The 15,165-nt window shown below is 46.9% G+C and overlaps 3 protein-coding genes across 3 annotated transcripts; 2 read left to right on the top strand and 1 right to left on the bottom strand.

Moving 5' to 3' along the window:
- Positions 1 to 168: 168 nt before the first annotated feature.
- LOC120948230 (40S ribosomal protein S2) lies at positions 169 to 1,968 on the top strand. Its single transcript, XM_040364349.2, has 3 exons — positions 169 to 278; positions 716 to 1,229; positions 1,512 to 1,968. Exons 2-3 carry the CDS (start codon positions 717 to 719, stop codon positions 1,821 to 1,823), a joined length of 825 nt encoding a protein of 274 aa, XP_040220283.1. The 5' UTR covers positions 169 to 278; position 716; the 3' UTR covers positions 1,824 to 1,968.
- A 48-nt stretch (positions 1,969 to 2,016) lies between these two features.
- On the bottom strand, positions 2,017 to 14,941 carry LOC120953463 (uncharacterized). Its single transcript, XM_049607563.1, has 14 exons — positions 14,261 to 14,941; positions 13,674 to 14,187; positions 13,428 to 13,599; positions 13,066 to 13,081; positions 12,358 to 13,013; positions 12,125 to 12,293; positions 11,759 to 12,049; positions 11,288 to 11,685; positions 11,148 to 11,221; positions 5,483 to 6,053; positions 3,136 to 3,298; positions 2,768 to 3,064; positions 2,471 to 2,687; positions 2,017 to 2,397 (listed from the first exon to the last, which is right to left on the bottom strand). Exons 1-14 carry the CDS (start codon positions 14,810 to 14,812, stop codon positions 2,180 to 2,182), a joined length of 4,308 nt encoding a protein of 1,435 aa, XP_049463520.1. The 5' UTR covers positions 14,813 to 14,941; the 3' UTR covers positions 2,017 to 2,179.
- Positions 8,860 to 11,247, top strand: LOC120948226 (uncharacterized). The gene is made up of 4 exons (XM_040364342.2): positions 8,860 to 9,959; positions 10,025 to 10,189; positions 10,266 to 10,434; positions 10,500 to 11,247. Exons 1-4 carry the CDS (start codon positions 9,760 to 9,762, stop codon positions 11,202 to 11,204), a joined length of 1,239 nt encoding a protein of 412 aa, XP_040220276.2. The 5' UTR covers positions 8,860 to 9,759; the 3' UTR covers positions 11,205 to 11,247.
- Positions 14,942 to 15,165: the final 224 nt, after the last annotated feature.

Here is a 15,165-nt window from a genome sequence, read left to right as displayed (position 1 = left end):
AGACAATTTTCTTGAATCACTTTCCCGCTTTTTTGCTTGACATTAGAAAATAGTGCCAAGTTTTCTTTACAATCCAAAGCGCCACCTCAAATGAACGGTCCCTTTTGCATGACGTCATCGTATTCTCGTTCGATGTCGTATGAGTAAGCAGGATGGCTATAGCACAAACCAAAACTATCGTGGGGTACGGCTTTCGAGCAGAAATGCTGGTCGCGGGTGCTCGAGTATCGTCTCGTTCATTCGGGTTACCGTGACACAACATACAACACCAAAATCAAGTAAGTTCCCGTGCCAATTTCGTGTAATAGGAATTAACTGAACGGATCGAAGTGAGAATATTTAGTCTAAATTAGTTTCCAAACGCTGCATCTTTTGGAGCATTTATTAATTTGGAGCTCCATATAATACGCTGTGGGGAATACGGGCTACGATCTGTAGCGAGAAAATCGATTCTTTTTGGGAACGCCATGTTGGTTCGCCACGTGGTTTTTGTAAGCGTCGAAATTACCGTTTCCGGACTCGTGTAGTGATTTCATAGGTTATTTAGCCATGATGCATTTTACACGAGCTGCACCTCATTTCGGTTAGTAGATTTTTATTTTGAGTTATTCGCCACTAAAGCTATAAATCTCCTGCTTTCCCTCAGCGAGCGGCCAAACCATAACCTCAATAACCGTAACTAATCAAGTGCGTCTTTCCCTCGCTTTCTCCACAGCATGGCGGACGCTGCTCCAGCCCGTGGTGGATTTAGAGGAGGATTCGGCTCGCGTGGCGGTGCTCGCGGCGGTGGTCGTGGTGGACGTGGTCGCGGCCGTGGCCGTGGACGCGGACGCGGCGGAAAGGAGGACTCGAAGGAATGGGTGCCGGTGACGAAGCTGGGCCGCCTGGTGAAGGACGGCAAGATCCGCACGCTGGAGGAAATCTATCTGTACTCGCTCCCGATCAAAGAGTTCGAGATCATCGATTTCTTCCTGAACCGTCTGCTGAAGGATGAGGTGCTGAAGATCATGCCCGTCCAGAAGCAGACCCGTGCCGGTCAGCGTACCCGCTTCAAGGCGTTCGTTGCCATCGGCGACAGCAACGGTCACATCGGTCTGGGTGTGAAGTGCAGCAAGGAAGTGGCCACCGCCATCCGCGGTGCCATCATCCTGGCCAAGCTGTCGGTCGTCCCGGTGCGTCGTGGCTACTGGGGTAACAAGATCGGTCGCCCTCACACCGTACCGTGCAAGGTAGGTTCGATACGTTTTTCGGTTCAGAATGGCGGACAGTGTCTTAGTAGGCGAACGAAGAACGTGAAAGATTTCCAAATGATGATAAAACCTTGCAAACTTATGCGGTTTCCTCGGATCGGTGCGCAGTTAGCGGCTGAAAAGATGGCCTTACACGTCTGATGGTAATCTTGTCACGTTCTTCTCGATATCTGATGCTTCACTGCCAAAAAAAAATAAAATGCTCATTTACTCCTGTGCGCACGTGTACTAATGATATTATGTTTTCCGCTTTGTGTATAGGTCAGCGGCAAGTGCGGTTCCGTTCTGGTGCGTCTGATTCCGGCTCCGCGTGGTACCGGCATCGTATCTGCCCCGGTTCCGAAGAAGCTGCTGCAGATGGCTGGTATTGACGATTGCTATACCACCACCCGTGGTTCCACGACCACGCTCGGTAACTTCGCGAAGGCCACGTACGCCGCCATTGCCAAGACGTACGCCTTCCTGACGCCGGACTTGTGGAAGGATCTGCCGCTGAACAAGACCCCGTACCAGGAATTCGCCGACTTCCTCGACAAGACCAACAAGACCGGTCAGCGTGTCATCGAGATGTAAGGATTTTCTCCTCGCATCTTAATTGACGTGCAAAGGCGCTGGTGCGTCATTTGCTGCTGCTGCTCGATCATTGCCCGACTCTAGGGGAAGGCAAGCAATAAAATTGCTACTCGTTTTGGCAACGAAACGACAACAACACAAAGCACATGTCGAGTACATTTTATGCTAAAGAAATAACCTCTCCGAAATGGACTCTATAGTGGGACGGCTCTCTTCATCCTTGGACTTTATTGCTTAATACCACCGAATGTGCCCGTACGACTAGGGCGTGCGCTTCCTTTTCACTATCCTGCGGTGGGTGAATTGCACTTAACCCTTAAATACTCGCAAGCTCTGCAACACATCGCTTCCCAACGTCACTCCAGATCTATCAGACCTTTGTGAGCGAACTTGGGAAGGTTCTTCGTAATGAATTCAACGTACACTGGGTGCAGGAAGCACTTCTTGAAACTTTCCATCATCTTGTCGATTTCGGCAAAATCCATCTCGAATCCTTCACCGTTCTCCGGTATGTCCATGATTTCGGTCGCATCTACGCACATGAATGGCACAAAGGTGGCTGCGAGCAGGAACTCTGTAGGACAAAAGACAAGAAGTTGCGTTAGAATACGATAACAAGCGAAAAGGGGAGGCCAACCAATTCCTACCCAAATGACCACACTTGAGCATCTCCAAATGTATCTCCAACAGGGTGGGCAGTTTGCGCAGATAGCCAAACTTGGTCAGGCACGCGGTAAGCTCCTCGTGGTAAAAACTGATCAATTCGTCACGGTGCGCCTCGCGGGTGTCGATCGATACGGAGTTGTACATCGCGTAGATAAGATCGACCGCTGGCGTTCCCCACAGACTGAGCTGGAAGTCGAGCTAAAAGGACCCAAACGGACGGTAATGAGCATTTCGAAAACGTAATCAATCCATCTTTCAGCATGCTTTCCGCAACCTACCAGCATAATATCGTCCAGCTTCCCTTCCGTTCGCTTGAACATCATGTTTTTGAAGTGACAATCACCGTGATTCAGCACGTGCACGTAGGACGATGGGTCGTAGTTGTAGATCGCGGATGCACGCTTGAAAATGGTCTCCTTTATGCTGGCGATTCTTTCCGAATATTGCTCCAGTCCGGGCATTTCCTTCACTATCCCTGCCAGCATCGCGATGCAGCTTTGCCACATTTGCAAAAATTGATGATTTTCTTCGAACAAATTGTAGACGCCTTTGTTAAGATTTTTCATTTCCGGCAACTGTGCGATGGGCAAATGAGGCAATAAGTAAGAATGCAGCGCTACGCTGTGTAGCTCGGGCGTTTGCTTACCGTGTCGACAAGGTGCATGGAGGCCGCGTGCCAACGGGCCACTTTGGCAAAGACCACCTTGGATTCCTCCAAATCCAACTGCTTCACCTTCATCTCGTACCCTTGCTTGGTGATATCTTCAAATACCATGACCCAGGTGGGAAGCTTTTCATGATAAAGAAGTCTGCGAAGTATAAATGGGATTTTACAGTGACAGCGTTTTTCTCAGATTGTAGACATCGTTGACGTGACCTTTTTTTTCCTCCATTCAGGTCATAGGAATCACAAAACTTAGCATTAAAAGAAGCATTAAATAAACATTAAGCTTAACAGTCACTATTTTGCTGCAACTGTTGGGCAATGCTTATTTATTAATTAAAGGGTTTCCAGATTAGTTTGCATTTTTGCAAAACAATTTTTTTCTAAATATAGGAGTTTACATCGAATGTTCTGTAATTTTTTTTCATATTTCCAATTTTGTTGCGATGGGCTTCAATTTTGCTTGAATGTATCTATTTATCAAAAATGTATCGTTTTTATGTTGAATTTTGGAACCTTCCTAGATGTGTTACGTTTCCATAGCTATTTTATATTTTTTAATCACAGCTAATGCATTTGCCGTCCCCCGTAACCGATCCGCACGGTTGCATCTTTAACAGTGTGCTCTGTATGGAATGAAAGCTCGTCCTCTTTTTTGTACTACGCACTGGCATAGAAATAATGTCAGACTGCTCAGGCTGATTAAATTGCCAGTTAATCCGTTTGCATTATTAGTTGCATATTAGTTCATTTGTTTGCATGCGTCACCGCGGTTAAATCACACAATATGTGCGCACAATTTTTTTGCGGTATTGTACTCCCGCCATCCCACATCTTTAATGGTTTATAATTCAACCCGGCACACTAGACGTTGTGGTTTTTATATCCTCATCTGGAGGGCGTATTAAGCTAATGCGTTAACCAACATTTACCCAGCTCTCATGTAGGAATATCGGTGTGGGTTGAGACGATTCAATTACACATGTGGTGCGGTAAACGTGCATGGAGTTCCTACGTTTCTTCATTGAGAATACTCATTGATATTCTATAGTATTTTGAAATTAAAAGTGTTACATTTGCATACTCGAAGCATTTATTCTTTTTTGCCAACGTCCTGGGATCGATTTATAAAGGCCCTTTTTCTCACATAACCACATAGTTAGAACCTTCAAGGTGTGATGTTCTAGAGTCGGAATCGAATCTTGTTCATTATTCGAGAACATGGCACGTCAACTCATACACCAATGGGGAACTCTACGACTTTGCGCTTGGGAAATCGTGATCATAATGTACAGGAAAGTTTCACAAGCTGAACAATTATAAATGCCTCAAATTCAGCAATTATCCAGACAACGTTGTAAAAATAGCACTATGAGCGAAAGCACGCACGGCATCATATGACACGCAGCCACACATCCAAACAGACATACGATGGATCATATTTTCAGTGGTATGCAGACATAATGATATGCAATATCAGAAGCAGATGGAACCTCTAGCCCTCAAACGGCCAAGTACAGGTTTTAGGCTGATATTTAATGCAGTTTATCTTGCCGGGTAAAATACCCAATTTTTTATCATCTCATCATCAAATCGAACAAATTATTCTTATTTCTCCATAGTCTTTTGATCGCCTTTGAATGATGATTTAATACGGACAAAAACTACAATGCAAAAAAATGTACCAATTAGCGTATTCGTGGTTTGTGGTTCCTTCGTTTGAGTGATCATTGCACAACAACAATTTTAAATAGAACATTCGCATTTCGCTTCACACACCTTTGCTATGGAGACACAAATATGAACGTTTTTCTTTAGATTATCATCACATAGGGAAGTGGATTGAAAGTGGATCATCCACTTAGCATAGCGAGATGCTACTAGACACTGGGCACTATGTTTTATATATAGGGCAGGTTTAGATGGGTATCTAACAACGATCGACCGTTACAGGAAGCGACAGGACCATTCAGGACCATTCCCTTTTTTCGATTTGCAAAAGCCTTTCTGGTTGATAAAAACACCACACACACGCCCCAACCATATCTTTCGGAACAATATCAGACTATCGGCAGGCAGGTCATAATAAAGAACCGGGTGTCAACGTGCAAAGATGGCTCGTGCCTTCAGGTTACTGCAGGGCCAATCGATTAATTAACACCATCGCGACGTAATAAACTTTTATGGCAATTTCATTGTTTTGTTCCCACCTTGCCAAACCATTCCCGAGGCTTATCTAATCACACAACTCGACCGGGACACAATTTTGCGGCAGACAAGATCGCCCGATAGGCCTTCGACAATGGGCGACCACCCACGGCATACGTACCTCGCACCCAGCACGGTGTGATCGCCGACGGACTGCAGCAGCCGCTGCATCGCCGGCACAATGACGGTATACATCAGCGTCTCCGTCTCGAACACGTACCCATCCTTGAGGATGTCCTTCTTCAGGCCCTCCTCGGAGGGCAGCGTCTTCACGATCAGTGACACCTCGTCCGCCGATCCGCTGTGGCGTACGATCGCGCGAAAGATCACGCTCGCAAAGTGATCGCCCGGCTTGGTGCCGGGCAGGATGCGGAATTCGTCCACCGTTAGCGCACTGTTGCGCTCCGCATGGCGCAACACCTTCTCGAAGAAGCTTCGGTTCATCCAGCTCGGTGCGTTCATCTCATCCTTGTTGAATGCCATCGTGAGGCGCCGGTTCCGATCCCGAATCGTTGTATCACTTAGCGAGTTTTGATTGCGCGCGAAGTTGCTCAGTCCACTCGGGTATGTGCGCGCGCGTTCGCCGTTGCTAGCGACCGTTATGTTTGGCCGTCGGTTTACAACTGATCGCGTGCTGCGCAGAATCAGCAACGCATCGTCGCGATGGGTGGTGGTGGTGGTGGTGGTGCTTCAAATCGTACATTCAAATCGCACAGTGCTACACAATCATCGCGACCCAAGGGTAACAACAATGAAGATTGAAGACACACAACCCTCGCTCCCTCCCATCCGGTCCGAACACCAATCAGTCGGAGATGACGTAGAGATGGGCGCGTGTGTATGCTGATAGTGGTGAACTGATATACAGCCTGCATAGGGAACGCAGGCCCAGTGCCAGTGGTGAGGGAAGATGGTGTAAGAATTAGGTGCCCTGACGGGATGACGCCTCTTTAGAAGGATGTTGATATTTGTAAGGGCGAAATGCGTATACGGATGGTGGAGAACTAAGTGCACAACACCCTTCACTATCAGTGCAACCAGTAACGATCGTACCCGTTCGCGGCTAGTTTTCTTCGCTTCATGATGGGTGACGATCTTACTGATACTGTTTTTTGTTGGTCTAATTGCCGCACGTTTGCTGTAGGATATGGCGTACAGTTGATAGCTCATCGTTGGTCATGTAAATACGGCGAGATAGTAGGGAGCTTTTGTCTGTTAACCTCCAAGCCTCTCGATCGGTCCAACCACGTGAGTGTCGTTAAGAGTGATTTTTTTTTGCCATACCGTGACTAGACAAAACTGTAGAATAGCAAATAGTGCCTTGTCGGGTTGGTATGAATTATGATTGATGGTTTGATTAGTATGGAGAGCGGCAGATAATGAATACTGTTAGACTGAGCATTAAAACAGCAGATAAAACCGTGTTCTCTACCAGATCACTACAGCAAACAAGAACAGGATAAAGCGTGCAGAACGAATCAGTGCATTTTACAGTTTCAGCTTAACACATTAACAACGATCGTACACAATCATTTTGTACACAAACAATTTCCCTCAACAAATGCCTTTAAAGCTGCTAAACCGATAAACGAGCGAGGGAGAGAGAGAGAGAGAGAGAGAGAGAGAGAGAGAGAGAGAGAGAGAGAGAGAGAGAGAGAGAGAGAGAAGCAACACATAGGAAATGTTTTCATTTTTGTAAGCATACAAAATTGGTGCTTTTTGTTTGCTTCCACGCTTAAATATTTAAAGCCTGCATCGATATTGCATCACAAAGTGCGGAACATGAAACACACACACACATAATCATGCACGTTGCTAATTTCAACCAACGGCACGCCAAAGATACTGCCGGTACGGTATTGCAATGGTGTGGAATACAGATAAGAAGCGCCACCCTGGCGCACTTGCGCCGAGATCACTGTCGGTCCGGCGTAATGGCGAATACAATTGCAACACGTTAGAACACTGAGCGCTGACCGCGATGGTCGATGGTTGCACAACGTGAGAGGGAGGAGCTTTTTTATTTGTCTGTGCTAGTCGATGTTTGAAAACGCTGACACACTGGCGTACACCCTGCTGGCCTTGACCGTATGGACTACTCCAACTGCTACTGCTGGACGGCTGCTTAGTGCAAATGAAGCCGTAACTATGGCAATCGTTATTTAACGTTGCAGATGCACGTGCACGCACTTGGTGGAGGCTGTCATCGGAGCGATATCGTGTGGCCCCATATTAAAAAAAAACACTGTGAGAGTGATGGAAGAGCGTTTGTTGGAATGCGAAAAAACAGACACAGACGTGACTTGCATTAGTTTTAATAAACGAAAACTCGGCTCTGCTCACTTCCTGCTACGCAGTTTCATCAACGCCTATTTGAGGCGATGGAAAGGAATGTGTGACTAGCCGATCGTATATGCTGGTCAGTGATGCTGGAATAGTGGAGATCGTCAATTGAGCGTGCGCTAGAGGCAATATACAAATCACACAGGCAATCGCAATTATGTCATCAAAACAGTATGCTTCAAGGTGATTGCTCGGGGTGAATGAACGCACCCTAAAGTCTAGTTGGGGGCGGTTTGTGTACTATAATCAGACCGTAAAATTCGTTTTTGAAAAATAAATAACAAAAAAAGGTTTTAATAGGTTTACATGTATTTTCCATAAAAAAACGCACATTGGACAGGGTTTTAAGCTGTTTTGGTAAACAAAATGTATCTATTTGGACTCGGGTATTCTAGTAATGGGCAGAAAGATAAACTCGCCCGATAAACCTAATAAAATTTAACTATACAGTTTTAACTGTTTCTTAAATTTATTTGAATCAGTCCGGCAGTTTTATTTATTTTTTGATTTATTTGCAATTGTTTATGTCTTGTACTTCTGAGGCTTTGCTATTACTGTTTTACAACATCTTTTACATCTAGAACATCTAGATAAACATCTCTCGTTCGTTAAATAAGACTGCTTCCATCGGAAACTGACACGGAAAAATATGTATTGACTATTTATATGAATAGCTCCCACCAATTATTGCCATTGGTTCAACATTTTTGACTCAAACGATTGAATAAAGTTGGGTGAATTAAATCGAGGATCCCCTTCAGCAATACACCGGTAATTGGTAAATGGAAGAACAAATTTAAAATCGAAGGGAAAACTAAAATCTGTCATGAAACCCTTTATCATAATTATGTGAATATTGTTCAATTCATGGGAAACTCTCGATGAACTGAACAGCCAGATAGGCTAGTTTTGCAACAGTTTAAAACGCAAGACTACATTAGTTTATTGGATCAAAGGGCCTGGTTTGATAAAATTTGAATATAATTTTGTAAAAATAATCTCTAACGTGAACGCAATTCTCCACATTGTATCAATTTTCGCGCAAAACTACCCCTTGAAACCACTTCCAACGCAATACAATACTTATCTCGAAGATGCAACCACACGATGTACGTCTCGTGGCAGGGTGTTTTCGGCGTTGGTATTGGTGTAGGACCGGTTTTGCTTTGCCAAAACCACGTGCGTTTTCTTTCACCGCGTGGGGGAGAACGCTCGAAACGCGGATTATTGCGCAGGGTAAGTTCGCTGCAAATGTGCCACCCCAAACGGTCGCCGCTGAAGTACAATGCCCGAATGTTTGGGATGGTAAGATTTTGATAAGTTCTATAAATACAAACATAAACCCAGCCAACAACAAGAACGGGCAAAACGACGCGATCATTCATCCCCGCCGTACGCGCAACAAAAAATAAGCAACAAGAAAATACGATGAATGCGTGTATGCGCGTTTTTCTGAACGCTTGCTTCGAGCGAGGACAACATAGGGCAGGGGAAGTGAAGCAGCTGCGCTGTTTTGAGCGTTCGGGTTACCAAAAAAACACACACGAATGGGGTTGTGGTGAGCATAAAGGTTTTGCATGTGGTCGTGCAATGGTTTTTGGGCCGGACCGAACGGACTGACGGAGCAGCGAATGGGCGAACAAGCGCGCGGTGGTCAATTATCTGCGGATGACAGAACAGTTTCGTGGTTGTGGTCGTGCCTTGCGCGCATTCCCAAAAAAAAACGCAGTTCGATTGGTTCGATTTCGTTTTCGACCAACCGGTTCATCATCCAGTGCTAAAAAGAAGTGAAAACAACGGTGTATTACATGGGGCAGAGAACGACTGAAACGGCTGGTCGATTGCGTACGGGCTACGAGCAATTATACGTATCACAAGGGCTACACTTCTTATCTCTGTCGCGAGCTGTCATCACTATCGCGGTCTATATTTGACGCGAGGACAGGGTGGTGAACTATTTAAGTTCACCTTACCCCCGGGCATTCGATTTGAGTCTTTCCAGTGTTTGCGGACAGGTGCGGCGTGCATCCCTAGGCTGCTGTAAGGTTAGATAGCATGGATCAGGCCACGATCGAGGAGAAGTATCCCTTCATCACCAGGGACTACCTGCAGGGCATACTGCGGCGGGAGCAGTGCGAAAGTGCAATCAAGGTCGAGAGCTTCAAGGTGGTTGCGCCGCTGGCTAAGGGCGAAAACTACTCCAGTGACATCTTGCGCGTGACGGTAAACTATACGACCGGTAGCCACAATCACAGGTGAGAAGCAAATGTGACACCCCCAGTGGCGACCACAACTCAACTGCTGCGAATTCCTTCCCCAGAACACAGACGTACATCATAAAGGTGTCGTTCGCACGGGACGAGGATGCGGATCTGCTGGATGCGTACGATGTGTTCAAGCGGGAGATTGCCGTCTACGATGTGGTGATGCCGAAAGTCGAACAGTTGCTAAGCTCGATCGGATACAGCAAGCGGCTGGCACCGGTGTAAGGCATCGATATACAGGCGTGCGCTCCAACCCAAAGTGTTAATCCGGTTGCCTTCACTCTTCCCCATTCACAGTGCCCATGCGATCCATGCAACCACGATCAAACATTTCGTCTTTGAGGATCTGTCACTGCAAGGCTACAAGCCGGTGGGGCGAGCGGCCGGGCTAAACTTTGGTCAGCTTCAGCTTGTGCTAGAAAAGATCGCCAAATTCCACGCTGCTACAGCAGTTCTATACAGCATTGTAAGCATTGCCTAGTCACCCGTGCAAGATCCTCCCTCTGATAATCTCCATATCCCTGCTTACAGGAAGAAGACGCGATGGCAGCTCACCATTATCGCAACATTAGCGAAGATGTGCCTCACTTTTATCCGCTGTTCCAGAACAGTGTCGTCGCCTGCGGTGAGCAGGCATCGAATTGGCCCACGACCAGGGGCAAAATAGCGGAAAAGCTGTGTGCGCTGGAAAAAACCATCATCGCCAAAGGGTGCCGGGTGTACACGCGCACCGAAACCGACTTCAACGTACTCAACCATGGCGATCTGTGGGTGAACAACGTGATGCTTAAGACGGAACCGAGCGGCAAGCCGACCGACGCGATACTAGTTGACTACGCCACCGGGTTCTTTGGCTCACCGGCCATCGATCTGAGCTATCTGCTGTTCACTTCCGCATCGAACGACGTGACAGTGGAGGACTTTGATCTGCTGCTGCAGCACTACCACGGCGAACTGGTGGACACGCTGACCAAGCTAAAGTACGCCAAGCGGGTACCGACCCTGCTGGACATACAGGTGGAAATGCTGCGCAAGGGCCACAATGGGGTGATGTTTTCCACCTTTCTCATACCGCTGCGCCTGCTGGAGGATACGGCCAATGCGGACCTGGGCGGTCTGTTGGGTCGCACGGAGGAAGCGATCGCGTTTCGGAAGCGGCTCTTCTCTCATCCCAAGTACCAGGATCGCATGGAGTATCTGTTAAACTTTTACGATCGGAAAGGTTATCTGGACTGAAGATGATCGCGATTGGGCTGAATAAATGTGCCAGCGATTGTAATGTGCGTGTGTCACTTTATTGCAATGATTTCTCCGTTTGCTAATCTAAGTAACCTTTGTATAGAAAGTAGGGTAGAAGGGGAAGAATAACTTCCTTAAACTGAGAACCATTGTAGAGTGCGCGACGATACGCACGGGCCTCCTCCTCGTTACCATACACATTGAGGGTTTGGTTGTAATCGGCAAACAGAAACGGTACAAAACAGATCGCCAGAACAACCTCCAGGAATCCAGCGCGCTGCAGGTCGCAATTTATATCCAGCAGCGTTGGAACTTTTCCCATGTATCCGACCGTGTCCAGGGTACGCGTAAACTCCTGATGATATAGCTGTATCAGGGCATGTCGCTGGGAGTCACGCGTCTTACGGTTGCAGATGAAGTAGAGAAAGTAAAGAAGATCCACTGCCGGCGTGGTCCAACAGCTGAGCTGGAAGTCGTACTGTACCGGAGAAAGGGTGTTGGAAAATGGGTTGAAGAACTGCTTGAGTGTGAATGCTACTTGTATTACTCACGAATACTGTATCTTCCACTCGACGATCTTGGTCCAGCTTGAACAGCATATTATTATAATGAAAATCGCCGTGGTTGAGGACATGGAATCCGAACCCACGGCCCCTGTATATTGCTGCACCACGCTCCATAAACGTTGGTTGAATGCTCTTCAAACGTTCCGCATACTTCTCGTATCCATCCCATTGCGATAGCACCTCCGCGAAGAGCGTAAAGTTTTCCAACATAAACTTTACACCTTCCGAGGGTTTCTGTTTAAACAACCCGTTGTTTAATGCGTCCAGAGAATTGGCCTGTAATAAATGAAAAGCAAGTTTGTGGGAATGTTTAGGGTTACAGGCGATTGGAGAGCTTTTCTAAAGCTATACCGCACTAGTGTTGGTTAAACTGTATGATGTCGCGTGGAATTGGGCCAATTTAATTAACACAATATTTGCATCGTCCACATCGAGCAGCTTGCAGCTGTGCACGAACTGCTGGCTCGCCAAGTCCTCCAAAATCAGATGCGGCACTGGATCGTCGGCGGAGTAGATTAGCCTGCAGTGGAGAGTCAAAAACATTAGCACATTTGAACGTTTGAACGTTCAACCCTCACATTTACTTTGGACCAAACTTGCACGCCTTAGCATCATCGCCCAGCATTGTTTCCATCTTCGACAGATAGTCCCGGTACACCTTCAGCTCAGTGTCGAACGTTAGCTCGTCCGCTAGGCTGTTTACTTTCGAAGCGACCAGTTTCACGATCAGTTTGATCGATTCCGTTTTCCCACGGCTACGATAGCTCACGCACGCCCGATAGATCGTGCTGGCGTACTGCTGGGCAGCGTTACCATGCACTGCCAGATGAACGTCTTCCACCTCCAACCCGCGATCGGTGGTGTATTGGGTCAGCGCCTTCTGGAAAAGCTGACCGGTAAGCCAGGTCGTTGGATCCTTGTTGGCTAAATGCATCCTGTCACGGGCGAGTATCTTAAGCAGACTGTACGCCCCAACGTCAAACGAAAAGTTAAAGCAACACGAAAGGGAAAGTTCCGCTTCAAACTCGCGAGGGTTTCTATTTATCTCCAATACCGGATATTGTGTACGTTTTGCGGGTATCTTATCATCCCCCAAACGGCCCCAAACAGTATATAACGTATAAGGTGTACAATTCAGGTGTACGGTAAAATATGTCCCAAGATAACCTTTATTGCATTCAGCTGATACATGGCCCTCGAAGTGGCGTGTTTTATGTTCGATTGTTCTGTGAAGCTGTTTCTAAATAATCTCATGTTTTTCGTGTAATCGGCAGAGAAAAGCGTGATCCTACTGTACGAAACACGAAGCTGACATGTGACCCGATGCAAACAATCAGTCGAACACACGTGCTGGTTGAACTTTTGTTTCTGAGTCGTATTCGAATTCATGATGCATGATCGAATTATTTGTTAAATGCAACTTAATAGTGATGTGAAATGGAGTTGATGTGTCTAGCTGCACGTAATCTACATGTGTGCCGATAACGAAGACTTGTACTGATCGTCGCACACATTCATTCGTTGTACTATTTTAAATATAAACCATGTTTGTTCTACTTTGATTATTCATGCATCACAATTTAACTCAATTTAATTTATTTATTGCGTCAATGTTTTATAATCTTATGGTAATATTCGAAAAATCACTCATCGCTACTCCAAAAGTCCTTTGTACACATAGCCAGGAATTAATGATTTCATCAGCGTTTGGTACTCCTCACTCTCCAGCCCCAGATTACCCACCTGCCCGCTGGCAAGCATTTCCGGGGGATATTTGGTGAAGTCGAAAAAGCGAAACTGTAGGAAGCAGGTGTAGTGCAAAATATCTGTGGAAAATGGAAACCGTCACTAACGAAGTCGCCGCTGCCGAGCGTCATAGTTGCTTGTCCATTACACTTACCAAGGAACCCGTTCCGCAGCAGCTCAATCTGCAGATCGAGCATCGTCGGGATGTAGCCCAGGTACCCGATCGCTTTCAGTGCGGTAGTAAACTCGGCATGATAGAAGGAAATGATCTCCTCCTTGTGGGCCGCCTTCACCTTGTAGTGTACGATATTGTTCAGCAGGTAGTACAGGTCGATCGCGGGCGTAGACCAACAGCAGGCCTGAAAGTCGAGAAACCGTGACTCGGCAATACCGCCCTCGTCGTTGAACTGGTGCAGCAGATTTTTAGCATGAAAATCGCCATGGTTCAGTACATTGTACAGCCGGCCGGGTGTTTTGCAGCAGTAGATATCGTGCAGCCGATCGCAATAGTCAGCGTAGGCACGCTCGAACGGCTCCACAAACCGTTCGCACCCGGACCAGGTACGCAGGGACTCAATGAAGGCTTTTAGATTGTTGCCAAACATCCATTCAAGCACGGGATGCTTGTTTTTGAACAGGTCGGTTTGGAACTCTTCAAAATCTGTCTTCTGTGGAGTGGAAAGGAAATAAAACTCGGTTAAAGGGCGTCATCGATAGGCGATCGTGATCGGCGGTACTTACGTTTTTGCTGAGATAGAATGAAGCCGCATGAAAGCGTGCGATAGCGATCGTGATTGGTTTCACCTCTTCGAAGCTTTCGATCAGATCGTGTCCCTTCCAACCGTCCGGTGCAAGATCCTCCAGAACGATGATGGGTTGGGGCGTTGCACTGACATGAACACATTTTGGTAGCGGCACTGGACGTTCATTGTCAGCCAGCAGGCGTTCCATCTTGGGTAGAATTTCACCGTACATTTTCAGTTCCGTTTTAAACAATGTACCATCCATCGTGTCGGCCATAACACCCTTGTCGGGTTGAATTTTGATCACCAATTTTTTAGCACTACCCTCCCCACCATCCGTTTCGTTCCGCTTGGTTCCACGGTAATGGACGGTGACACGAAACAGCTGGCTGGCCAAATATTCGCCCGGTTTACCAACCGGTGTGCTCTCCATGCCGGTGACGTGCAAATCTTTGTCCCCTTCGAATTTGCGCAAAATCGTCTCCAAATAGGCACTGGTAACCCATTCTGGCGGTGAGGCTGGTTTGACTTCCGGAGCGGTTTCACCCATTTTCAACGCTTTGTAATGTGAAGAATGCGAAGAGCGAAAAAAAAGCAAATATCGCCAAATGTGCTGCGTAATGCTTACGCTCTATGATTGAAGGTGCGCGTTTGAACTTCGACTGAAGGTGACTCCCAAAAACCGGTTAGCTTTTATACAACGGTTTGGCATCGATGACGCTTGGTTAGGAGTAGAATGACGGTGGACAACAGTTCGCTTGGGTGGTGGTCTTATCTTTGCGCGCGTAGTGTTGATGCTTCCATATCCAGTCGGCTTCGACTGCCGTATCTGTTAGGGGCAGCAGAGGCCGGCAGAGTGGGAAAAGCCTTCCGGAAATCGTGATAAGGCAATAAAAAAGGGCT

Source organism: Anopheles coluzzii, chromosome 2 (genome assembly GCF_943734685.1).
Source record: "Anopheles coluzzii chromosome 2, AcolN3, whole genome shotgun sequence".
Classification (NCBI taxonomy): Eukaryota; Metazoa; Arthropoda; class Insecta; order Diptera; family Culicidae; genus Anopheles; species Anopheles coluzzii.
This window is presented reverse-complemented; position numbering and strand designations above follow the sequence as displayed.